The 27,149-nt window shown below is 40.2% G+C and overlaps 1 protein-coding gene across 1 annotated transcript in view; it reads right to left on the bottom strand.

Annotated features, from left to right (window-relative positions):
- Positions 1-377: 377 nt before the first annotated feature.
- Positions 378-27,149, bottom strand: part of MSRB3 (methionine sulfoxide reductase B3) — a 70,856-nt gene continuing 44,084 nt past the window's right edge. The window contains exons 5-6 of the mRNA XM_026070060.1: positions 5,738-5,835; positions 378-733 (exon numbers count right to left, since the gene is read on the bottom strand). Of these exons, the coding sequence (XP_025925845.1) occupies positions 569-733; positions 5,738-5,835 (263 nt within the window). The 3' untranslated portion in view covers positions 378-568. The remainder of the gene's footprint in view (positions 734-5,737; positions 5,836-27,149) is intronic.

The raw sequence follows: 27,149 nt of genomic DNA, 5'->3' as shown, positions 1-27,149 counted from the left end.
CAAAGGATGGGCTTTACATCTCATCTGTCTCTCTAAGTTGGGAAGGAACAGCCATATGTACAAGTTTTTGCAGGGTGCAGTTGATACTGGAAGATGGTTGAATACATATGACCAAGGGCTGCATGCCTCACAAGTCAGAACAAAGCACAGATGTGCTGGCAATTCAGGATTTTCTTATGCCCAGAAGTTTCCTATAGGCTGTTGAGAACCACAGTTCCCATCTCCCTCACAAAAAGGAAAATTGTTCAAACCTAGAGTAACACAGCACTAAAAGAAACTAGTAACTAATGGTGCCAAAGCCTCTTGATTTAAGGATTTCCCAAAGCGATCTCCAAAAAAGAAAAGGAAAACCTGTGGATTCAGTCAACACATTTTTAAATCCAATTACATAGTAAAATGCACTGGCAAGCAAGGCCTCAATTCCAAAAAAGAGAGGAAGAAAAAAGGATGGTGCAAAATGGTTTCAAGCTTTTAAACATTCTTAGGATATAAGATAGCAGGCAATTTAGAAAACATTCTTTGTAAGCTGTGTGGGATCTGAACAGTTTTCTGCAGGCCTTGCTTTGTCCTACAGCTCAGCTTTGCCTGTTTGGGCAGGATGGGTGTCACCACTGCTTTCTCCAGCGTTGTTCTTGTCTAGCGGTTTGAAAGATAATGAAGCAGAGTTTGTGCAGTATCGTTTGCCAGTTGGACGAGGTCCGTCATCAAAAATATGCCCCAGGTGAGCACCGCACTGAAACAAAACAATAGAGAATCACTGTGTTTCTGCAAAATGTGGTGGCATCACAGCGGTATTGAGCAACGACTAGCAGCCAGTTCCAAGAAAGCTCATAGGTGCCTGCTTTGCCATTTCCAGTGCGATTCAGAGCCTGCATTTACAAGAGCAACGCGGGAAACCTGGGACACCATGGGGGCCTAAGACTGCCAGCCCAGGTTTCCTGGGGTTCCTGTTGTGCTACTGCATATGTCCAGTTGGGTCGTTATTTCTGAAAAGCCACCTGTCTGTGTAATGATCTCATGGTGGGAGTTCAGTTGAAAACATGGTGGTGAGGGCAGCACTGCCCACGTCTCACTTAACACTGTAAGTATAATCGCATAGGAAAGGGAGAACCCAAGTTCTAGGCTTTCCTCAGCCCGCGGCCATCTGCTACAACCCTCAGGAGGGAAACATTAAACCCTCTGGCAATCCCCACAAGGACCCAAAGCAGTAAGGATACACTTCGGAGTATGCCCTCATATCTTCTTCTTTCCACAGCTTGTCGTTTTTCCAAACCTAAGAGCATCAGGGTCCTTCTTGGTACTCCTCTGCATCTTGCCCCTCAAGGGGATGGATCATATCTACTACTCATCTCATACTACTTTTTGTAGCATATAGGACAGGTGATTAAAAAACACCCATATTACAGAAATGTAAAATATTTCTGAATGACCACTAGCTGGGAGTAATTTACAAACAGGAATGATGCTGAATTTGTTTTTTGCAAGGAATATGAAACTACAAATGGTCTCATGACAGTTTTGTTCTGTATGAATTGGCTTCAGATACGTGCAGTGGTATACACAGTGAACATTACTGCTCCAGTCTGTAAGAAAGGTAACAGTCTCTTGCTTTACAGAAGAGTACAATATTTGGAAGAAGCTGATGCAGTTGGCCATTATTCAGAAATTAGGATTACTATCACTGCACATTATGGCTGACAACTTAACTGGATAATAAGTGTTTCTTATAATTAGTCAATTAAATTCCGCAAGTTCATTTTTACAGCCTGCCATGAGAAATAAAAAAATAAAACTTTGCACTGGAGAAATATTTATCTTGAGCAGGAAAGTCATGCTGCTTTACTAAAGAGCCTTGGTCTTTCAAGTCAGTAGCTGATCTCAGTGAGAACGGGAATAATGTAACTGAGATCACAGAGCTGTTAGTGGGCTTACGGTCAGACAGCAAAAATTAAGGACTGTGAATTATTCCTAACGTTTAATTAATTCATAGTTTCCAAAGTGCATAGAGGCAATACTGATTATTCTGAACTGTGAATGAGTTTCTGAGGGCAACTCTCTACCCTGCAGTTAATATGTTGCTAACGTCATCCTGCTGTTACAGCCTTTAATTCACCAAAGCACTAAGGGTGTCTGCAGAAGCAGGTAAATCTTGGCCTAGGTTATACTCTCTCAAAGTTTGGAGGAGGCTCTCGCACCATCTAGGAGGGACAGAAACCCTTTCTTTATTGAATAATGACAGGTGAAATGCTAAATGTCAGGGACTGCAGGAGTGGGGCAGGCAGGCATGTGAAGACAGGCCTGAACCTTCCTGCAGCACTGGCTCCAACCAAGTCCAGCCTTTCAGCCAGGCGACCCAGCCAGTTTGTGGCCAGGCTGTCGTCCCCATGGCCCCCAAATGGCTGGAGCACCAGCAGCCCGCACAGCCCATGCTGTCTGCAGAGAGAGTCCAGAAGCACCAGGAACAGCATTGGGCTACGAAGTAGCTGCTTGGCTTTGTCAGGAGGGGAAAAAAACAGGGCGAATATGAAGAGGCAAGGGAAAGTTGCACAAGAAATATAAATGATGCTGCTTCAAGGCTTGTCTCTGAAAGATGGCTGCCTTGGCACACTTTCCTCCCCTCGTCACCTCTTATTTCCTTTATTTCCTTGTCCTTGAGACTGAAGGCCTTTTGGGGCAGGCCTGAGGTGTTTCTAAGAGTGGAGTCTCTCACAATGCGGCATTTCACCTGATTAGAGCCTTTCCATATCTCAAAAAACAAAACAAAACTTAAGTGTCCCAGAAAGAGTATTTTTCTAAATGCTCAGCATCCTAATTAAATCATCTCAACTAATACTGCTTCAAAAACTCCTGGCTAAAAGTGTTAAATAGGTCTTTTTCAGATTAACATTTACACAGAGGTAATCATTCCCTCTCCAATGGATAGAAATGGAACAAAAGAAAAACTGTCAAGAGAAACAGTCTCCAGGAGTAATACTCACAAACACGTCAGCTACGAAGACAATCTGTCAGAAAGGTTTTCCTCACAAAATCTGAAAAGCTGTTCAAGGCAGTCCCATTACACCTCCTTGTGATGGCAGAATCACACCAGGATTGGATTGCTGCAAAATTTGTTACCTTTTGAGATTACCCCTCACTAAAAATTTATGTGGAGATGCTCTCTGTAGAGAACTCCATAATTCATCTGCCCTGAAAGAAATGTAATTCAATTCTTTGTATCACAGTGTAAGAATCCAGGCCCTCAGCTGAGAGTACAAAGGATGAATAGATTTAACCATCCTCCCCACACATTACCCATAGGTGCTGACCATTTTTCTAGGCCATATATAAATGTCTGTAAAGCCTCCTCCCCAAAAAAAACAATCATCTGTTGCAACTCTATACATATATACATATTGGACAGAATGCATCAGGAAGATGAAATGGTTGGAGTAAAGCATCTGAAATACGTGTTTGGGAGCAGAAAAGGCAGGGGGGTCACTGCTAACTGTCAGTATGCTTGGATCTCTCAAGGCTCCAGGTTCTAATATGCTGTCATGAGCCACAGAAAGCAGCTTGCAATAAGTTACAGCAGCTGCTGTAACTTATTCAGAGCTATTGATGTGCAAACAATATTTTGTGACTATAGAATTTTATCGATTTTTACAGGTACAAATAATAGCTAGGGAGACCTCAAGGGGACGAACTCTTGAACGGGAAAGAGGAAAGAGAGAGACATGCAATCAGTTTTAGACTATTCCTCAGATGCATTTACAATTAACTTTTAGCTGTCACTAATCATTGACCTTTTAAGTATTTCTATGCTGATGTATTTCCAACAACCTGTAAAAGTTTTTTCTAGGATAACCCTATGGATGCCTTTGTTTTATATTACAGCAGTTTTTCCCCAGTGTTTACTCTCTATAATGGAGAACTTTAAAAGAGAGGTTTTTAACTCTCTCAAACAGGTGGAAGGACATTTAGAAAAAGCAACTACTTTTTCATCTGAAAAAGACTAATAAGGTTTTGAGTGTGGGAGAGGGTATTTCCCCTCAGTTTGACCAAGGCCTGCCATATCAATCCCACTGCATTTCCAGGCTGCAGTAAAACTGTGCTTCTTTTGCAGCTGCATGTGCGATTCACATCCCTAGGGCTCAGAGGAGGGGAGGAAATGGTTTTGTTATGGATACACAATGTGATGGTATTAACTGTGCTGACCAGTGGCTGCAAAGATGTTCACCACTCCTCAAGCTATTTTCCTGAGTGATTCGATCATCTGTGGGGTTACTCTGCCAGGAAGTCAGCATAACTGATATGAAGTTGCCATCAGATTGTCTAGTGGTCATATTTTTTTCTCTATGTTGTAAATTCAGACTTTGGTTTTGCTTTAAGTTTATGGTGTCTGTGCGTGATTGCTGTTAATACTCCTGGTCTCGGGTCTGCTAGCGCTATTTTTTTTTGGCAAAAGGTAAATGACATTCCCAGATTCCTTGGCCTGACCACAGGCTTCCTTGGGCTTCACTAAGGTGAACCCAGGAGCTCCGGCCATCTCTTGAAGGGAGTCATCATATACAGCCTGCTCAGCAGGTTGTCAACGCACTGCTTTTAGCGCTGTTCAGCCCTACCAAGCAGAGCTGAAGAAAGTGGTTGCATTTTTGATTATTCCAGTAAATACTGGAAAAGTGAGAAATTCCCAACCTGTGGCCACATTGCAACCTTGCTAGGGAATTTAGGGAAATGGATGTTTCAAACAAGTATTAAATGAATCTTCTAAAGAATGTCACCAATGTAAAAACAATACAATTATCTAATAGACATGACATACTAGCAGACATGCTGATTGGCCATATCTGTGTAGGGCCAAACCCTCTAGCCAGGCAGAAGTTAATGGATTCTCCATAAAGACAATCCTGCCTCTTTGGGGGAAGCTTCTTAACTTGCTCTGAGCGCTTATATATGACAACTGAGTGACTAGTGAGCATGTATAACATCAGTGAAGAAATCATTTATCCTACCAACAATTCTGTCTGGAAACAGAACAGCAAGTTCTTACAGCCCAAATGAAGCTGCTGCTTCTCTCAGGAGGAATTTGAGCATGTGGAGTTAGAGGACCAGCAGCCACTGGGTGTGACTCTAACACCAACGCAGCAGCTTCTCCCTTTGCTAGGTAATGGTTATGCTGTTCCCTTTGCAGAGAAGAGGGCAGCACAAAGGATGAAAGCAAGTAGAATGAGACAGATAACAGAAAATTTTGGTTTGTTTTGAATGGCTACTGACTTTATTATTATGGCAGATGGGATTGTTTGAAGCAACCATTAAGAATGCCCTGGGAATGAGTGTTGGGAACGAGTTAGCACCGCTGCACAGTAATGCGCAGTGATGGAATCAGCACACATTGTCGCTGTAGTGTCTTCCCCTTCTGTCTCAGCTCTTCACGTATGGAAGTAAGTCGGCAAGGCTCAGGGGTTCCTTTGAAGGGACCCCTTTCAGGAAGACAATTTTTGTAGACTCAGCACTGAATCTAACCATTTACATATAGTCTGTTAAATCTTACACTAGACAACAATGTGCACTCCAATGAGCCCTTTGTGCTTTCAGCTTGTTCCACCCAGCTGTTATATCTACGACCCATTGTGCTCTCTTGCAATGATTACTATTTAATGGAACCGAAAGGTTTGCAAATCTTAGGGAAAGTACAGCACACGGTAATGATTTTTGCAGCCTTCACCATCAGAATGGTCTGTATGTGCTATAAACTAACCTGACTGCAGGATGTTTCAATTCTGTGCATCCCATAGGAGAAATCATCAGTGAAAGTAATTGCATTGGGACTGATCACATCATAGAAGGAAGGCCAACCTGGAAAAGGGGAACAAGTAAGAAGAAAAGAGGCTATTGCATCTTTGTGACAGATGACATTGTAAAAATCAGAGAGAGAATAACACTTTGAAAAAATCTTCATGTCACTCCAGAGGCTGAAAATAACTGAAATGGAGATTTTGGATCCTAAATCATATAGGTGCTTTGGAACATTTTACCCTAAACACAAAGTTGTTTACAGGCAAGGATCAAGTTGCCAGTAGCTGCCCATCTTCCATCTCAGTAGAGATTCCTGCACTCCACTGTGAGTAACAGTAGCAGTTTAGCTCAGGCAGGAAGATGGTCTCTCAGGTAAGACAGATTCAGTCTCACATCACTTTAAAAAAGCATAAATTCCACCCAGAAAACAAACAGCAAGACTTTGTGGAACACATGCGTTATGCTTTTGCAGTGTAAAGGTTCTTTAAAAAAAGAGGTGATAAGCCACAAGTTAGAGTTCCACAGCCTACCTTAACCTTTGCCTAAACTAAAGCATGGTTGCCACTAGAAGGATATGCTCAGAGCCTGACCCATCTCACATTAGAAGCAATGAGATGACTCCTACTGTGTCCAATTTCAAAACTGTGATGAGTGCTTCAGATCACCTGCTGTCTGTGGCTTAAGTGGAGTCATAACAATGCCTATATTACAGACCACTAGTAGATGGTCTGCATTACTCTCTGCATCCAGAACAAAAATATTGCACTCATTAACATGCATGTTCAATACAGCTGCTATCTGAGCACTCAGCAGCGTGACCTAATACCAGATGATTACAAGGTTGCACACTTGATTTACAACTAACGGGCACATATTTAAATAATGACCTTCTATTCTTTAACTGCTCCTTGCCAAGTCTCCCACTGTCCACAACACAGGTAAAAAGAAATTTGAATCTATTCAGTGGCCCGGTAGATACTCATTACACAGCTGTAACTTTTCAGCCACCCCTCAAAAAACAGTCATCATAGGCTCCGTTTCTTGAAGCTTGGCTCCCACATAAGAACCTGATACATTTTAAGGTCATGTCAACATCTACCAGTGCCCATCTGACACCCCAACAGATATCTGTCCCTCTCATTTAGTCTCTTGCCAAACACGCACAGATATACTCTTCCTCTCTGTGTATTACATATATGCCCACACATACAGAACTTGTTTCTTCTTCTAGTATCTGCTAAGCTTTTGCTACCGATGATTTCATAAAATGCCTTGCAATAAGTTATTAAGAAACAGCAGCAGCTGTGAATCACTGCATGAAGATGAATAAAGAATATATACAGTTTCCTGTAAGTAAAGGGAGTAAAATTTCTTATTTAGTAAAAGGAGATGTGGAAGCTACCAAGTTTTCTGAATAGGGGTATGGAAAGTGTGTAAATTGGAAAAAAAGTCCATATGTCTTCAGTTATATCTTAAACTATTAAATGTAGAGGAACACTTTTTAGGATGCAAGCAGAGCAGGCATAAATTTTTAAGAAAGAAATGCTCAAAAATGCTTCCTCTCCCTTTTGAGAAACTCTGCACACATATTGTAGCATTCCTAAGCCTGCAACCTGAAGGCATTTCCAGCCCCAAGTCCGATGCCCCAAAGAGCCTACTCACATCAGAAGTGTTCCCCTCAGAACTCACTGCAGAAGCAAGTAGACTCACGTTTTTTTCTTTTCTTTTGCCTCCCCCCAAAACATTGCAAATATTAGAGTTACAGACAGCAGATGGATTGAAGAGCAAGAACTCTGAACCCGGAAAATATCCCATGAAACTGGACCTGAAAAACAGTGCAGCAGTGACATCCTTAAAAAAAACTTATAAATTCTTCCCTTCGTGCAAAATATCCCTGCCAAACAAATACCTTCACAAACAGAAAGGAATAAACATATGACAAATTTTGTAGAAGGGGTTATGCTGTTGACAGAAAAATTGATGTCTCCTAATTGGTGGCTCCTCTCCAACACCATTCATCATCTCCTTAGCTGGGCCTCCGTCTAATGAAAATTGAAGCCTTTTATATAGAGCTGGTCAGACTATTTTTTGATTAAGACTTTTCAGTTTTTCAGATTTAAATGCTTTGCAAAAGAGTGACATATCTAACTGTCAGCTTGCCCTTGCGTGACGGCAGAGGAGTTCTAAAGAGACATGTTCCTTGGGGCAACCAACTATGTCATCGTGTGAAGGCATTTGGAGGAGGAACATTTCACTGCTGCAGAAATTCTCAGAGGCAACCCTCCCTCCTCTGTAACAGCAATAAGGGAGAAGCTTCAAAGGCTGCTACACAGAGATTGAAGCAAACTGCGTCTTGCTGAGAAAATTATCTTGTGAGAAGGGTTTGGAGGAGATGTGTTTATGTCAGCTTTGACATTAAAGAAAGACCATCCATCCTCCTTTCTCCAGACTTTTCCTTTTGGTCTTCCCATTCAACACAGAAAAAAATTATTTGCTTTGGATGAATTCCATGCACTTTTAAAAAATGAAGTCATCTGAAACCTATATAAACAGTCAAGCTCCTCCTAAAGTAGCCTTTGTATCCAACTGGAGTCACTTCAGTTTAGGCTGTTAGTTCCTGCTATATGTGACACATGTTCCAAAGATTCTCCCGCTACCACATATGTTCCCCGAGACAGGACTCTGAAACAGTCTCTGCATCCAGGGGGTAACCTCGAAGATGTACAAGCTTTTATTTCTAAGTCATGCTGTCTCTTCTTGAGTGCCATTGCTGCCCAGGCATCAGCATTTTTGTGACATACTAGTACCTCTGTGGGGGTTGATTGAAGCTGAGAAAATCCTGTGACAGAAAAACTCCTGAAGGGCACTGTGAGACACACTGCCACTCTGTGCACCTTGAAAGGAAGACAAGTGAACCAACCACTCACTGAGTTGATGAGACAAACTCACCAGGAGTATCCACCCCTCTGCTGGCTCATTTCACTTCTCCAAAGTTAAAGTGGAAAACCCATTCGATAGTTTGGTAACCTTCTCATGGCTCTGGCCATTTTCTCTGCTGTGAAAGCTGCCAGGAACAAGCTGTAGAAGCAGTCTGCTTGTCTGCATATCAGGCAGCTCCCAGTGATGCTGGAAAACCAACTAGACCCCTGTGGGTTCTTCGTACAATCTTTCTTTCTTTATAAGTGGCAAATGACACAGCAGTGACCTCCACTTTGCAAGCCCCAGGCTGCTTTTCTTGCCTTTTCTTTATTGGCTTCTGCTCGCCTGCTCCTTTCCTTCAGCCACCTGAGTGCTTGCTTCCCTGCTACTAAAAGACTGCAAAATGGCTGATCCACTGTATGTTTTAGGTTGCTGTCAGCGACACATTAATGCTTCAGCCTGCCTTTTAATATTAAATTTAAACTATTTGGGAATGGGGGCAGGGAGTACTTCCACAGTGAAGTAAGAATGGCAGAGAAGACGTCCATTCTGGATCTGTTCTGCTTCCACTGAGCTGAGAATGAGAGAAACAGTAATCCTGAGTATGGCAGAAACTGTGCTCTGGAACAGACCCTTTATAAATGTTAGTGCTTAGACCCAGACCTCCACAGATTATTGATTTCTGTCAGCTCTAGCTCAGTAAATCTGATGGGCAGCAAGAGCAGGAGCACTATCGTTTGAAGGATGGTAAAACATAATAGCTCAGGAAAAATAGCTGCAGGAGGAAGGGGGCAAAGGATAATTGCAGGAGACAAGATGCAGAGTCTCCTAACAGTGAAAAACTTCAAGTAGCATTTGCACATTTTTTGTGTGAATAGGAGCCAAGATTTGTGAGTACGTTTATCTCTGAATCTAAACTTCAGTTTGAAGGAGAATATTACACTGTAATGGGCAGTAATTTTTATCAAATTAGAGATGTTTAAAATGGGACCATTCTTAATTTCATTATGGTGACTTTACATTACATTGCCAATATAAAAGGGCTTTAAAATAAGAGTTCACTGTATTTGTGCTCACTCTAATGACCCTTTACATGGAAGTCGGGCCTCTACGTCCTAAGGGCCAGTTTCTAGTACATTAATAAGCCAGCCAGAGAGATGAATAGGTATTCAGATATATAGCAGGTATGCTTTCTAAGCCCCAAACTACAAGCAAACAAAACAATGAAACTTCCTACTATCAAGTAGCTAAAGGAAAACTGTGTGTAAAATGAACATTACTGACAGATCTTTTCCACTCATCCTGCATGAGTAACAGAAGGGATCTTATGCTGCTGGGTGTTACACATACTGAGTCATGTCCTATTCTTTCTCATTCTGGGACCTCCACCAAGTATTTCATAGAAGTTGCACAGCCTTTATAAACGCCTCCCCCCCTCCCCCAAGCTGAATCTTTTGTTTTTCATAATGGTCCTTATTCTGGCAAAGAGGTGACAGCAGTTGATGCCTTTTTGTCAAAGGACACTTTCTTCAGAACAGAGGACACCTCACACTGCCACAGGCAACAAAAGTGAAGAATAGGAAGGAACAGAAACATGTGCTCTTGTAACATATGTTGGATGTTGCTTTTACTACCCTGGCCATAGGATTTCAAATCATTTAAAAGAGATATTTAGCTGTTACTTTCAGACCTCTTATTCTAGGTACCTAATTTAGTCAGTATTACTAATGAGCTGCCAAAGGTAGATACCTATATAGGGAGCTGGCACAAGATGGGTATCATGAGAGCACAGGCAGCCAGCACTTAGCAGTCTCAGATGGCTAGCAAATTGCATAGCTTTCCTCCTTCTTAAATGGAGATGCCAAAGTAGTTGAAATGCCAACTACAGCTACAGCAATTTGTCTACAGTCAAACCTCTTTTGTGCATTCCTGCTAGAGAAATCAAAACCCAGCAAGAGTAGACTGTCTCATTCACATTAGCCCAGGAAATTCTAATGCACCTTTATCTTGTGGCCAACTCCAGGACTGTTTCCTGGGGCAATGCTCATGTAAAAAAGAAAGATATTTTGTTCCCATAAACATCTGGAAAGCAGTCTACCCATTGATTGATTGATCAATTTTAGAAGCATCTCAAACCTCCTTCCAATTTTGCAAGTTTGTACACATTTAGTTGTACTTAGACCTCTAAGTTCCTAATACATGGATGCAAACAGTTAGACATCTAACTGTTAAAATATGAGTCTATAATTATTTGCAGAAGCAAAACTGCAGGCTGCTTTGGAAAATCAGGCCTGATAGGCTATTTTTTCCCCTTTCCTGAACTAATATTCCTTTTGACATTTTTTTGAACAGCAAAATTGCAATCTCAAAGCATCTAATGCTCTGATATTATTCCCATTTCTTACACCTGCTGACTGGAGACCTCCACGGTTCTTCAAGAACTGTGATGTTTGTAGTTATGTTTTTCGTTTTAGAAGCCAAAGAGATCAAATTCAACCTGCATTTTATCATTCTTTGCTGTAATTATTCCAAGCATTTACTTCAGTGAGTTATTTACAGATGGAGATGTAGGGGGAGATGGAAGATGTTAGAACTACCAAATGGCACCAGATGGAAAAGAAAGAGGACCTTGACCTGAAAAATACCTTGTTTCTCTGATGTGCTGTATTTTTAGAATTTTGATTCCCTTTCAACCTAATATGGATTAATGAAAACCCAAAGGCTTTTTAAGGTAGAGTCTTATCGTTTATCTTCACTGAGAAGCTGTATCTGTGTAAAAACATGAAGCATATAGGATTAAAAAAAGATAATAAAGCTTCTACTTTGAAACCACTGTAAAGCTGAAGGGTCTTCACTTTTTTCCTTCACACAGGTTTATTGAAACAGAATCCGACAGACACAGGCATCCACAGCTGTAACTTCTCACATACAAGTTTAATGTAAAACTACAAAGTGACATATTCCTATTATGTACAATGCCTGCACAAATATAGGGCAAATTTTGGCTAACATGCTGGGCTATTTTTCATAATATCTCCATGACGATGAATCCAAAATAAATAGCCTTACTTACAACTATTTTACAATGAGGTAACATTACTTTCAGTGGAGGTTCATCTACTTTACCCAAGTGTAACTAAAACCAAAATGAGGCATAGAAACATTCTTGTTCATCAGCACATGACTGCATAGTAGATATGCATTTCACTGGTAAGAAAATAATCAGTCCTTTCTAACACCATGCAGGTTTAAGAAGTACTACATGGTACTGGTTTTCAGCAGAACATTCAGACTGTCAGAGTAGTAACAAGGTTGTGTGTGGGAGCGGAAGACAAACTAAAGCTTGATGTTGGAAATAAAAGTAAAGAGAGGGTTCACCTCTAATACACTATCTCCAACAGCAAAGTTGGGCTGCCACAGCGGGTAAATCTCAGTCTGAGAGAACAGTGTGCGAAGGGAATTTTACAAAACAACTGAACTCCTAATAGCAGCTTTTATGAGACAATCATCATCTGTTTTTTCTCTTTATGTTTCTCACTTGGGAAATAAAAAAGTAAAAGCCATAAATAAAGGTGGTATTTGTTTTTTTCCACTAAGGCACTCTGAATGTCAAAACAACTTTCTATGAAACAACATATGCAATCCAGATTTATATCTTTGTTAGCAGGAGAAGGTTATATTTGTTTAAAGTGATTGTTAAGGGAGATCTGAAACTTCACATCCACAATCTCATCTGACATCTGAAGCGTTCAGAACAAGAGTGACCCTGACGTCTCTAGAGCAATGAACACATGGAGCCAGTTCTCTTTAGCAATTAATAACTGTATCACAATACAGCTATTTTCCTAAATGCTTCCTTAATCCCTTGACTGTATTCTAAAATACTGTTAAATACATATTGGCTGTGTTAGAGCCTTCCTCTAAAATACTTTTGACATCTCCAATGTCTGTACTGCTGTTAAAATCAACAGGTAAGCAGGAGCTGGGATCTTCCTCAAGTCTTCTTACAAAGATTGAGTTACTAATGGTTTCTTTTTTGGTTCAGGTTCAACAAAACCACTGAACCTAACTCACTTCCTCCCAAAGGATGGTTTTCTCCCCTCATCTGAACAGTGTCTCTTGTTACTTTAAATCATAGCTAATGTTTTTAAAAATATATCTTACACATAAGTCAGTTGTAGATCTTCAGCATCAAAGGAACCAAACAGAATCATGTGAAGCAGTGTAACCTTAAGCTATAATTTTAAAATGCCATTAAGAAATGTCTCAAATAGTTTTAAAAATTTACTGTTGACCTAGTAACCTCAGTCTAAAGCATTCAATTTTGAATAAATGTTTTTGTTTTCCTTCCAAAAGCAGTATTGGAAAAAAAAAAAAAAAAAAAAAAAAAAGTACGTCTTGCAAAGTAGCTTGTGATCTGTATACTTACAAGCTATCTGCATAATTCATAAACTGCAACTTTCACGTAGGATGAGTAAGTCAGGATAATACTAGAGATGGCAGGCCTTCTGATGGAAGTGATTTGACAAAATTGGAATCCAAATGTAGTGTATTCATGGGGAAAATCAAAAGAACTGTAAAGGCAATCTTGTAATAACAGTGTCCGGCACTGAAATTATGATGAAGACTACTAATTATTAACGACTGTACTGCAGTGCTCAAATTTATCTAGGAACACCAGTCACAGATGAGGTACACATTTGAAAAATGTGTCGTGGGGTGCTTCAAATAACAGACATTATAATTTGTTTTTAAACCTGTCAAAATATTTTCCTATAGTATTATGCATATTGGGGAAATAAATTTTGTAAAGATCAGGCAGAACTCAAATACATATTAAAACTAAAACTACAGAGATGGAATTCTGACAGAAATTGTTTTTAACTCAAAAAAATGCAGCCTGTATTGTCTTCCTTTTGCAGTTATATTCCTTCTGAGCAACGTGCCTACAGCATCGAGTGCCATAGCAGACAAACACCCTCCTCATTACAGCTGGACAAACAGGCTCTCACTGTAGTAGTAAAGTTCTGAAACAAGAGAAAGTTATTACGGTGATTAAAAACAAAAAAAAGACCAAGGTCCCCTTTCTTCTGTTTACTTTAGATATTGAATGAGGTGCCTTGGTAAGAGAACTTAGTCACAGATAACTAAAACGGGACATAATATTCTTGTCCATCAAGAAAATCTTTCTTCAAGATTTGGGCCTAGACCGGGGCAGTTAGCTGACAGCAAAGTCTGCCCAAGGTCCATAAAACAGCATACCGAACAGTGGGCTGAAAACAGATTCAAACCTGTGGTGAGGGAACTTGGTCACGGGACAAGACTCTGCAGGAAGGTGGAGTAGGGTCCCTTCTGACACCACCACGAAGGGATAGTGCAAAACCCTCCTCTTTGCCTAATATTAACAGATTATCAACTAAGTAGTTCTTAAAACGGATAATATTTCCAGAGCAGGGTTTTCCTTCCAGTGAAGGAACAACTTATGCTGAGCAACAGGCTCTCCAGACCCCACTAGGAGCCTTGCCCTGAAGCCGTCGCTGACCTGGGAAGCACCAAAGCTCCACTTTGCAGCTTCACACAAAGCCCACTTGGGCGTGCTACTGCCACATTGTACCTGGCAGCCAGGGTAGTTTTCCACTGCCTTCTGCCTAAGGGTTTGTCTGCACAACATGCATTTGAACATTGCACTGTACAGTACAAAAGGATGCAACAGCAATAGGCACCACCAAAAAAAGAAAAAAAGGCATGATTTCTGGGAACAGATCGTTTGGAGTTGCTGTTGGGTTGGGCGCCCCACACACCTCCTTTCCTTTAAGTTTTCTGTGGAAAACTTCAGCTGCACTTTGAAAACTACTGAAAACTGAAACTATTGAAATGGGAAAAAGTTTAATATTTCAGATTATAATGCTCACCTTCTGTTTTGCTTGCTGTTATGGTTTTTAAAGCAAAGCGTGCCCTTTCTGCTAAACCCCACATTTTCCTTCAAGAAGGATCTCAAAGGAAAACTTTTCACAACCTTATGGTGTAGACAGTGATACAGTCCAAGGAAAGGAACAGCTTGGAAAACTGCTTAAAAAATATCTTATGAGGAGCTATTCTCCTTTAATACTCTGCTGGGGGAAAACCAGCTTGCCTGTAGGATCAGCCTAAAGACTGAACAAGCACTAACAAGGCTGCTGCACAGATCAGTTCAGTACAGGTCTCTTATTTGCTCAGGTGCCTATGCTATTCCTGACATGACAGTATCTCTGATTTTCTTTCTTTCTTCTTTTTTTTTTCTCCTGGTTAGCCTTCTATTATATTTTTACTTGAATAAAGAAATTAAATAAACCAAACAAACTGCATACAAACTGCTCCTAATATGGCAGTTATTTTCAACCCGAGCTAAGAGCAGTTATAATTAGGTAAAGTATGAATGGTCACAGTTGAAGTCAATTATATTCACTACATGTTTTTACAGAGAGATAATATCGGTTTAGAAACATCCAACTTGCTTCAGGGTCTTGTTTTCTCTTACCCTAAGTAAAGATATACCTAAAGGGAATAATTGGCTTAGAAAAGAAACATGATGCAATAAGCAAGAGGAGAAATAAGAAAAGGTTTAGAAAGAATTGGCAAAAAGGAAATGGCCCAATGTGCAGGAGAAGATTGGAGGGAGACAAAAGGCTAGGAGTGAAGGTGCAATCATTTCACAGATGCATTCACATGTCTCAAGGAAAACACTCCATACTCATCAGAATTTGTCCCAAGCTTCTCTATTATACAGTGCCTTCCCCTGGGCTGGCCATATCTGTAATTCAGATTGTCAACTATTGGGACATTTTTCAGATGCTGTCTTCTGTAATACCCAGGGCTACCACATATTTATGTTCCCCTGATATCATCTTTATTTCTGCTCAGCTATCCTGACTAGGTGGAATATAAGAATTTGGGATATTTCTCTGGGCCTTCCAGATGCCCCACAACTGAGCTGGAGCAGAAGTCCCACCTCAGAAACATCCACTGCTCATGGACAGATCATCATGTGCTGCCTGTGCACAGGATGCCCAGCACTGCCTGTAGGCCCTGGTCTCCTGCCCCCACACAGCAAATCTGAGGTGCAGGTCATCACACAGCCACTTGTGAGGCGTAGACTCTTTGAACAATGCAAGTATATATATCCCAAAGAAAAATATTGGAGCCCTGCTGACAGTTATCTTCTGTGAGCTACTAAGGCTCTGCTGATCCAAATTTGTTCCTGTTTACTCATTTTCCACTTTGCATTCTTGCAAATGCAGGCTTAAAAATGACACAGGCTGGCTCATAACCATATTTTTCCTTTCAGATAAAACTGTAAGCCTGCAATTAAGTTTTCCCCAGAATAAACGGGCACAAGAGAGATCTGAAAACATCCATGTTAAATTAGTGTTGGCTGATTCACAGTGCCAATGTTTGTCTAATTTCACTACACTTATTTTAAACCAATACAGATGAGCCCAGTGTATCAGTTCTACAAATCCTTGGTCTGAAGGGAATAAGGAGCTACTGTTTTAGTGGAGCTCACAAAAAAATCATCAGCTGCACATGGATTAGCCCTACCAAGGACTGAACTCGTGTCAGAAAGTGAAAAAGGACAAAAGTTTTGTTTCAGTTTAAATGCAATAATGCATTGTTATGCAGGAAGGAGAGAGAGGAAGAAGAGCAAAGGAAATGCACATGGACCATCACTTCTGAGGGAAAAGATGATGAGTAACAGCTGGTGAAGGCATCCCTGTCACTCCCCCTATTTCCAATTGTTTGAGGATAAGCTGCTTGTCCTAAAATTCAGAAAAGACCATTTTAAAATATTCTATCAATTCCAGATTCCAGCTACGGAGTAAACAAACTGCTCAAAGGTCTACATTGGTAGCCAGAGGATGTGTTTTCACCAGGAGATGAATAGATAGCTTCCAACAAGATCTTCCAGCCTGACTGTCTTTGACTGTCTTTTACACTGAGAAAGACTTTCTACCAGAGTCCAATGGACAGAAAATCTCAGTGGCCCAAATCGGAAAGCCCATCCTAAGGCCCTGCAGGGCAAAGCCCCACTGTTGAGCGCTGGCATGTGACAGGCAGCAACCTCACCTCGTCCTTCAACCAGCAGAGAAAGCCCCATTTGAGAAGGATGGCAGCATGTGGAGGCAGCACTTCATCTGCCCCAGCCTCACAGCTGCCCACACAGGGGATCCCTGCCTGACCCAAATCTTCTCCCTGCCGGAGCAGCCCTCCTGTAAGCAGAAGCCTGACAGACCTAGGAAAAACTCCTGAATTAGCACAGAGCGAGTTCCACCTGGTGGTGACATGAAACAGTCAGGATGGTAACTAGCAAGCATGCTGCAGGAAGAGTGACAATTAATATCTTTGTTCTTGTCTCCACCTGCTGATTTTATAAGTAAATATATTCGTGGAAAGTAGTTTTATAAATAAATATACTTGCTAGTTATTTTAAACCTGCGTTTCAGGATCAAGTTATATTCAAACACCATGATTTGAGAGAAGAATGTGAATGAAAAGACTGTAAAAATAGAATTATCAATGATTTTTTTTCTGCTTTTTAACCAAACTTTTGGAAAACAACAGTGTCATTCTACTCTCTACTTCCTTTCCTTCTTTCTAATATTTCAGTATGCCTCTAAAGAGCATGTGGCTGCTGATTGTGCAACACAGGGTTTGTCCCTTTCCAACCATTAAATGTTCTTTATATCCATGTACAAAGTCATTAGCTTATCATTTTGACCTTGAAAATGAAGAATACAGTAACCTGTTAGCTGCATCAGATTTAGCTGTATCAGATTTCTCCCTTCAGAAGCACTGACCCTGCATGTAGTAAGAAATGCCAATACCCACTGTAATTATTCTGAGGTACTGACTATTTAAAATCTGAAACCAGAGCCCTCAGTGTCTTGTTGCAAAACGATTTTGCTATAAATTCTGTCATGAGTCTTCTGTGAACCAGTACACAAACAAGGAGTTTGTACTGGTTGCCGGACCCCTGAAACTCTGCAGTCTGCACTAACCCAAGAATCACTGTGGCACACTGAGAGAGGCTCCCAGCAAGAGCAGGGGAGGCAGCTCAGAAGAAACCTGATTAACTGTACCAACAGTCCACTCTCTTTGCCCTTTTAAATCATGTGTTGCTATATCCATCTCCCAAAGCACAAAATAGTGAGGATTCCTTCCAGCTTTCACATTGCCAAATAAATCTGAGCTCATAGTTAAGCAGCATTCAGGTTCTCTCCTCAGCTCCTCTTGTTCAAAGATATTCAAATATACCACCTAACCCTGATAACAAATGGCAGCCAAGCACCACCATTTTACACACACAGGGAAACAAACACAGATGAAGCTCTTGTACAAGCAGGCTAGTTCGCACTATCATCACCCTATAAATTTCTGGAACTTACATGTCAAAAAGCATCATCTTCAATTCACTGAACCTTTCAAAAAAGAACACACAAGGGTTCTGGAATTCAAAGCCTAACCTGGCTTTCACCCTCTTCAAAAAGAACAAAAAAAAGACAGGGAAGGGATATACAAAGGCATTTCTCATCAACTGCTAAATGGTCCAATATACTCGTAACCTTAGCTCTCTGCTTTATAGCAAGTGAGTGATGAAAACCTGATGGGACAGGCTTGCAGGCTACACTCTAACATTAAGTCACTGGGGTGCATTCCCAGAATTGGACAAAAGTATGCTTAAGTGGACACCTGGTGAGGGTATGGGCAGCAAGTGGAAATATCATTGTCTGGAAAGAAAGTTTAAAAAGATTAAGAAAATTTCTGATTAAAATTTTAAGAGGTGGAGTGCTGGCATGGTTCAGTTTTCTTGAAAAACAGGAATCAATTCCTGGGCTGACTCCTCAGATACTATTTAGAGACCTCAAAAGTAGAATCATTTAGAAAGCAACTTCTTCAAGGAGTCCAGCTAAATCTACAAAGACATAAAATTCCAGTCAGACACAGGAAATTCTTAGGGGAATACAAGAATTTTATGAGTCAGAAGATAAAAATCCCTCTGAATACCTAACTAAACTAATCTAATGAAGTAGTCACCAGGAAAGGAGCTCGATGAATCTGCATGTCACGAAGGACAAATTTAAACAAACAGGAAATTGAACAACCTGAATCTGTTTTCATTTTTAGTCCCTGTGCCCCCCTCCTTTTTTCTTTTAAGGTGCAAACCAAGTTGATAGCTGCAGAAGCTGCCGTGTGGGTCTGAAGGAACTCTTTTGCTTTAGATGAAGTCTCAACTTAAAATAAATGAATTGCCTGGCTTTCTTTTGCAAAGTCATTTTATTTATGATTCATTATTTGTATTATTGTAGACTCTAGAGGCCCCAGTCCAGTCAAGTCCACTAATCATTGCAAAAGAATACAGGAAAAGACAGTCCTTCATGTGAGGTTTATAACCTAAAATTTCGCTTCTTTCTGGCAAGCAGAAGCAAGGCTAAATTCTTCCTATTAGATACTTTACCCATGCCAGTAGCTAGAGGGTTCAGTCCTAAATGACACAGCTAGATCTCTCCCAGCATCATACTTGTGCATCATACATGCTTAACTTCCGATATAGAGAAGTTCTTACTGCTATCCAGAGGGATCCTCACAGCCCTAAGGGTCATGACATTAGGTACACAGCATTTCAAGACCTACCTGTGTGAAGTAATATTATACACAATGTACCTCCTCTCTGTTATGAAACCAGTCATGGTCTAGATTCAAAAAAGGAAGGGTTTCACATATGCATAGAATTGTATCTTGGATGCCTTTTGTAAGGAGTGAGGAGATTTTTCAGCCTCTTTATTACAAATTCACTGATCTAGAAAACAATTTTTAGCAATTTGCACTTTGCAGAGAGCATGTTAGAATTCTTAAAACTATGAAGACTGCTACTCTTTACAAAATTTTTCCTCTATACCAAAATTATGTTTGCAGGAAATTAAAGCCCTTCTGTTAAGAAGTTGAAGGATGTAAACCTATAGAGAAGCAAGATTTTTTTTGTTTGCTTCACTACATTTTATGATTTCAAAAGTCTTCAGTCCAGAATGAAAAAAAAAGGAAAATTTTCTTTAAACAATTTTTCCTTCAAAACCGGTCTTGGGTTAACTAAAAGGCTTCATTACAAAAAAATCCCAAATACTTCATACTAATTTTGATTTTTTTTTCTTCATTTTATGTGTTGTACTAAAAATTTTAGACTAAAATGTTGTACTAAAATAATTTTATGAAATGAAAAATGAAACCTTCTTTCCAAAAAGACAACCCACTTGTCTCTCAGCTTCCACAGACTAATGTGCTGTGGTAGACAGTATGTTAGGCATAGACTGAACTGATTGCAAACCGCTTTTATATAAATTTAGGACACTGCTTAGTTTCCTATCTGAACTGCCTGTCTGGATCCTCCTATTTTGGGTTGATTCTGGAGTCCACTTAAAATACTAATTGTTTATATTAAACAGACAAGAGAATGTGTGATGTATTTTAACTGTCAAAAGTGTTGTGAACAGCAGCAGCTGGAAGAAGGATGTTTAATTCACTCAGTTCCCCTCCAGCCTTTTAAAATCCTGTATCAGCAGCTAAATCTTACTCTTGCAGGCAAAAAAAAAAAGAAAAAAAAAGAGGGTATAAAGAGGGTAGCACAGCAAAGCTTCCTCTACAGAAAAAAAAAGGGGAGGGGAAATATAAAAAACATAGCATTGTCATTACTAAAGTTTCAAAACAGAGCTTGACTAAATCTACAACAGCATTGATGCATCAGTGGAAGCTGTGCATGTTTTTGTAGGGAGCAACTCACACATTGTGGTTGCTTTCTTATGCTGGTCCACTCCCAGTTAGCTTATTCCAGAGATCTGATCCAGGCAGCAATAGAAGATGTCACTTGAACCACTCACATTATGGTACCCCTAAAAAAGGAGTTTTGATATTATCACTTACTGGAATACTATTAAATCTTCCAGCCAAAGACGAGCAGCATGTGTGGGGCTGTGAACAAGAATAAGTTTCCACTCCTAGGCAATTTATTCTCACAGGGCATCTCAGATCCATGCTCGGGAGACTTCCCCCATTATAATGGTTGCAGCATAAGCTCGTGCTGGAAGCAGTGGGGCCCAAAACAAAGGATAAGTATTATTATTTAAGAGAAATTAATAAAAGCCTTGCTAAGTAACAGGAACAAGTTATTTTTAATACTTATAAAATTTGCAAAAGCAGAAAAGATCCAGCTACAGTGATATTATTTTGCATACTTCCTTGAGGAAATGTTTTGAGTATAACAGCAAATTAGTTGCACACAGACAAATGATTGTTCTAATGCCAAGGGAAAGGAGCATCTGAAATGTAAAATAAAGAGATGCACAAAGCTTGTGCAAGTTGCTGTAGTGCAGGTTTCCTTGGGAGGCCTGACTTGTGCCATGTGGTTTAGTTTTTTTCTTTTTAATGCCACATTTACAGAATGGATTTGGCATGCTCAGGAAAGGAACCTCTCTTTTGTTCATCCCATCAGTCTTTTACTTGTCCAGTTGCCACTGGTGTATAAGTAGGAAAAATTAGACCTAATGAGGTATAAAATAATGCTCTGCATTCAAAGACAGTGCTGTACTTCATTTCACTTTAATATTTATTTCAAAAGTAAACTCTGCTGAAACCTTCCATAAATAGTGCCAAATCAGCTTGCAAGTTGTTCTGAACTTACTGAAGCAAAGTCGATTCACACCTCATACACACAATTGCTTACTTGGTTGCTTACTGTCAAAACTTTTGCCAAAAGATCCCTGAGATGAAGCAAGTGGGGAGAGAGAGGTAGGTCAGGTTAGACTGGAAGAAGAATTGTTAACAAAACAGACCTTAGCCAGGAGAAACATAGTCCATGCCAGCTGATGGTAAGCAAGAATAGCTAAGCTGAAAAGTAGCTGCATGTAGAGAATTTAATTTAATTTGATTTTAATTTCATTTAATTTGTTTTACACCCTATGTGTCCTACTTTTCATTTTTGGCCTTTCCACTTTCTTTCTTCTTTTCATTTATTTTTTCTTACACTACAGGAAATACTTTTTTTCCTTTTCGCTCAGAAAGGCACAGAACTGGGTTTCTGAGCTTTCTCTTGGGCAGTCTGTGCTTAGGAATATAAAGGCAAAGAACCAAAGTTACTGGATTTCAGAGGAAGCTGTACAGAGATTTTGTTTAGGTTTGAAAGACAAGTTTGTGGTTCATTCTAATAGGAAAGTCTTACAGAGACTTTCACCAAAGAAGGCGAAACACAAAATCTCAACAAGGTCTTAATAGGAAATTTCCATAAACATTTTTTTTAAACAAAAGAAACATGAAATGCTTCTTTGCTGAAAGCAAATGTTTTCACGGGGATGTTTCACTTTCACCAAGACCCACTCAACCCAGAACAGCCAGTAATCTGCTGGCCAGGGAACCCCATGGAGGTTGTAGCTCAGAGACATTCACGCTGCTGTTCTAATCTGCTTTTAATACTTTGTTTGCAAAGTGGAGTACCTTTAGCAGGAAAGTAGGGGGAGGTTCTATAAGACAGCTGAAGCAATCAAACCACTTCCTGCCCTTCTCTTCCCCACACTCTCAGTTGTCTTGGTCCTGCTGCTTCCTTAACATTCATCAGCTCTGGTGCTTATCAATTTGTGGGAACAAAATTGAACTCACTAAACTGGCAGAAAATTATTCACCTTTTTTTTCCAGGCTAGCAAGCTGAATCAGCTAACGGAGAGGTCAAACAAGCACTGGAGGCAATGCAAGGAAAGAGGCGAGAATATAGGGCAAGGGGTGGAAGAAAGACAGAAATACTGTTCCTGGTGTCAGCAAGTTGTTAAATTGGCGCAGCCATCTCTTGTTAAACCTCACCTTGAGAGGTGAGGCTAAAGCATGGCTAAAGCATGCCAGTGCTAGGTTCAATGTTCTGTTCTGCCCAGTTTATGGACTAGCATATTCATTAGGTCTCCACCTAATGAGAGCTGTAGCTACCAAAATTTCCCTTGCCCTTTTTTGAAAGCTTTCACTTTCACTGTAATGCAGAAATCTTGAGAAACACTGTCTAGACAACCTAATTCAAGCATTGTGGCAGATCATAATTTGGAGAGATCACCCACAGGAACACAAAGTCAAGCCCCCACCTCATAGTTAAGGTCACCAGAAGGATCAAAAATGGCAGCATGTGACTTTATAGCTACAGTGGAGTCATTTGTGGATGGGGGCTTTCCCTTCTTACCAGCTGGAGGAGATTCCTTCTTCGTTTGGGGCATAACACTAGCACTCACCCACCACCTAAGCTTTCCCAGCCTTTCAGCTATAAATGAAGGAGGTAGCAACAGAGTTATTGGTTCACTTGATGACTTAATGTGATGTCCTTGATTAATAGAAACTCTACAGTTAGAATAAGGGAAGCCTGTGCGTTGAGTAGTGATGCTGCTGCTTTGCACTAACATCACAGAAACATGATTATAAGCTGACCACATGAACAAAGTGTTTGATTAAAAGGCTGCTTGAGGTCAGTGTCTTTTTAATTCAAATAAGCCTTTTGGTTTATCTGAAACAACAGCTATTGGAGTCCCACATCCAAACCCTTCAGGAATTCAGGAAGCAGATTCCATTCCCTGGATTAAAGGACTCCTCAATAGTTTGGTTTCAGGCTGGATCACACAGGTCATGCTTTCTCATTTGCTGCAGCACAAATTGCACAATAGGAACAGATCTCAGGAGATTTCATCCTAAAGACTAACTATGTCTGTAATCCCTCTGCTCCAAAGATCTCCTCTATCTCAGCATTCAAAGTATTTCAATTTAGAATTTGAAATAAATTATCTGGGTTATTATCTCAGCTAAATCTTTTCTCAGAGAACAGGTTGTTGGCACTTTCATGGAAAGGGACTGAAAAGTACTTAATTTTTCATTCACTAAGCATGCTGTGAGCACTTAAAAAAATAAGATTGCTCAAGAAAAGCTACAGTATGTCAGGTCCAAACTCTATGTTGGATTTAACAAAATCTAACCTTTGACACCAAGCTACCCCAATACTGATCCAACTCTATTCCACGAACTCAGACCTTTTAAAATGTCACAATACTCCACAAAGTACAATGCCTGTTTACCCAAGTTCTGAGCGGGAGAGGAGAATTTAGCAGCATTGCAACAATGGAAGTTGCATGGATGGGGAAGGAAAGGAATGCCAGATTTTTGCTAAATTGTCCCGCCTTTACCATTCGCATGTTCATCGGATTGCAACCAAAATAATACACTTTCTGGTTGCAGAGCATTTTTAGCCTCTACAGAAAAGGTCTGCTTTGAGCTGTTTAAAAGGAACTGTTTTAAACTCAAACCTCCACTGAAGTTTACAGGTCACCTAGTACCCCTGAAATGTTGGCAGTCAGCCCCAAAATCTTTGTGTACTTCCCCCCCCCCCCCCCCCCTTCTTCCCAGCTCCCCAAGAAGCTGAGGCATACCACTGATTTTAAATGCTCTCGCTGTAATTGTATCACTCCAGGTGTTCTCAATAGGATTCCTTCCTATAAAACAACTAAAGAGGTAAAATACAGTCCAAATCTCTGCAGTAAAAGAACAGAGCCAAGAGCACAATCAGTTCTGAAAAATGACTTGGTTCCCATACCACAAGCATAAAGCATCTCACAGAAAACCCAAATACACCTTGCTGCAGAGCAAGCAAATACATCTGGCTTTAGAGCAAGAACTAGAAGACCTGGGGACCTCAGATCCACACTCCAAAACGCACCATAAAAATGCACTTCCCTCCCTTGCAGGCAGCTTGAGGACTCACAAATTTTCAGTATCTGACCTCAGTTTCAGAGTCCCATCTGCAACCACATTAAAACAGTTGTACTGTTTTGCATGAAACACCATCACATTTCATGTGGAGGAAGGAAGGATTCTTCTTCCTTTGTATTCAAAGCAGCCTCAGTAGCAAAATTTCGATGTTCAACTTCTATGCTTCAGTGTCCAGTACTGCTATCACTAGATGTAATATTTGTTTTGTGCTAAGTGTTACTTTAAGAAAAAATTTTTTAGCCTATGCTCTAAGAAATGCTAAGTCTAAAATACTTGCAAATTATAGATCATTTTCGAGAAAGACCTGAAACAAGCTGAACACCCTTTAGAGAGATCTGTGTACGGTGACTGATTATCTCTATTGTTGTCATTCCCAGGGGACACAAAGGGGTTCGGCTTCATTGTGCCAGGCATCACAGAAAAGAAAGACTGTCACAGCCCAGTGATTATGCCATCTAGGAAACTAACCTCTGCATGCCAGTAATTAAGTGTCTAATTAAACAGGGCCTGATTTTCTTTCTCAATGATAAAATTATCTTAAAAATGCAGTCTAGAAAACTTTCTACAAATTCTGGTCAAATTTTGTATAAAATTTTGGCTGAAAAAAGTGAAGTATTTGGAGAAGATTCAAAATAACTCAAATGCTTTCCAGTTTTCATTTTAAAGCACATAGTTCAAGCCTTTGTTTGAAAAGTTTCCTCTCCAAATTCAATTTATGTTAAAAAAAATCCAAGGGATATACACCCTACATCAGAACAATACACTGAAAAAAAACCCCAAAATCTTTTATTTCTGCTTGTCAACTTGAAGCAAACTATTCCATACACATGAGCCCCCACCCTGGCCTGCATGTACAGGTATGGCCCTCTAGCAAAAATATCGCATTATTTGCACAGTTCTAGCTGTAGCTACCACAGCTTCTGCGACTAACTTTAGCCACCTCTGTTTAGAACATTTTACCTTTTTATACAGTGAAAATATATAGCAATGGCAAGAAATCCATCCAAATATGTAAACTCGGTGAGCAGGCTAAATGATGATTTTATTTTCAGCTTTGTGCTAGTATATCTTTCTGCTATCCCTGTGTTTAACAATCTACTTTCCTACGCCCATCCCATGATGCTACTTTTCATATTTTTTTCCTCACTGATCTTTATTAGACCTTTTAAAGATGTGCATGGACTTCAGCAAGCATCAGCTGATTTCCTGAAAGTGTAGCATTTTATTGTCTTAACTCTTGTTTTGAATGCTTTTAAAGTGGCTGCTATCACTGCTGTAGTTATCTAATTCCCCATCATTCTTTAGTTTTACAACAGACTTGCGCAAATAAACACATAAAGTTGAACTAACGAGATAAGGGTGGGAAGTTTCTGTAAATACAGTCTAAACTAAAGGTAGAATGTCTGCATACCTTAGATAATTTTATTCTTTATATTGCGCTGAAGATGACACTGAATGCCCTTCATTTATTAATCTTCACAAATTTGAAGAAAACTGCTGTATTCTTTCAGCTTCTTTAACACACTGTCATTTTTTAAAGTATTAAGTAACTCACTCCTATCCAAATGCTAAAGGAGAACTGCAGGCTGTCATACATTTGATTACTTACGCATTTTGATGTTATTGTTGTCCACATCCATCTGTGCAAGGTTTAAGCCTTGCACTGGCCAATATAGCTTATGAAAATTTTTAAAAATGTGCCAGAACCACTGGCAAAGGAGCAAAAGAAATATATTGTTACTGCTATTGCTCGTACAAATTATGAGAGACTCATTAAAGCTCAATCATTTGTGGATGAGTAAAAAAATTCTCAGAGGCAATGTGCCAGTGGAATCTCATGAGTTTGAACTTCCAAAGTTTCCCAGTAACCCCTTTGCTGTGAGAAGGAGGGCAGTGGGGGAAGGGATGGACAGAAGGGCTGTACACTCCACCCCTTTGCTGATCAAGGAGGATCAGATCAACTTAAAGCCAAGGGTGCTGAGATGAAGGTCTGTGTCCTCCTCACTGCTGCCCAGATAGAGTCAAGTTGCCTTCCTATTCTGAGTGCCATATTAGTGAAGACACAGTTCTCAAAAAGAGACCTGTGCAGAGCCTTTCCAGGAGGTGGGGAGGTGGTCACGTACCCTCTTCCTCCTCCACAGAAGCCTGAGGTGAGGAGGAGAGCATGTCCCAGAAGAGAGTCTGCCCTTGTATTTCCTGGCCTGGAGTAGGTCCTTTGGGCACAGACCTTCACTGCATGAGGAACAAAGGAGACCATGAAAGCATATGTTAATTTATCATTAAAGAAATTACTTTTATGGAGACTAGGGCAAGGGAATTGAGATTACAGTTCTGCTGTGTCCATTTCTCTAGGTTTTTAGGAGTGGGAGTTAATTTTTATTTTGTCTATACTGTGATGCCTGGACTCAATGGAGTAAAAGCAACTGCCAGCATACGTTTCAACAGCATGACATTCTTCAGCAGTAAAATGCAGCCCTGCTTAATCATACTGCTACAATGACACAGATGAAGGTATACCATTGCTGCGCAGCAAAAGAAGAATCTCAGACATGCAGAGAGTAAAGAAAATAGAACGTTTTAAATAGAGAGTTCCTATAATTCTCATCTCCAGCTAAAACAGTTAACTGGGTAAGCAATGGCAACAT

Source organism: Apteryx rowi, unplaced genomic scaffold, assembly GCF_003343035.1.
Source record: "Apteryx rowi isolate R43461 unplaced genomic scaffold, aptRow1 scaffold_302, whole genome shotgun sequence".
In the NCBI taxonomy this organism is placed as follows: Eukaryota; Metazoa; Chordata; class Aves; order Apterygiformes; family Apterygidae; genus Apteryx; species Apteryx rowi.
Note: the sequence above shows the minus strand (reverse complement) of the source record. Positions and strands in the feature narration are given on the sequence as shown.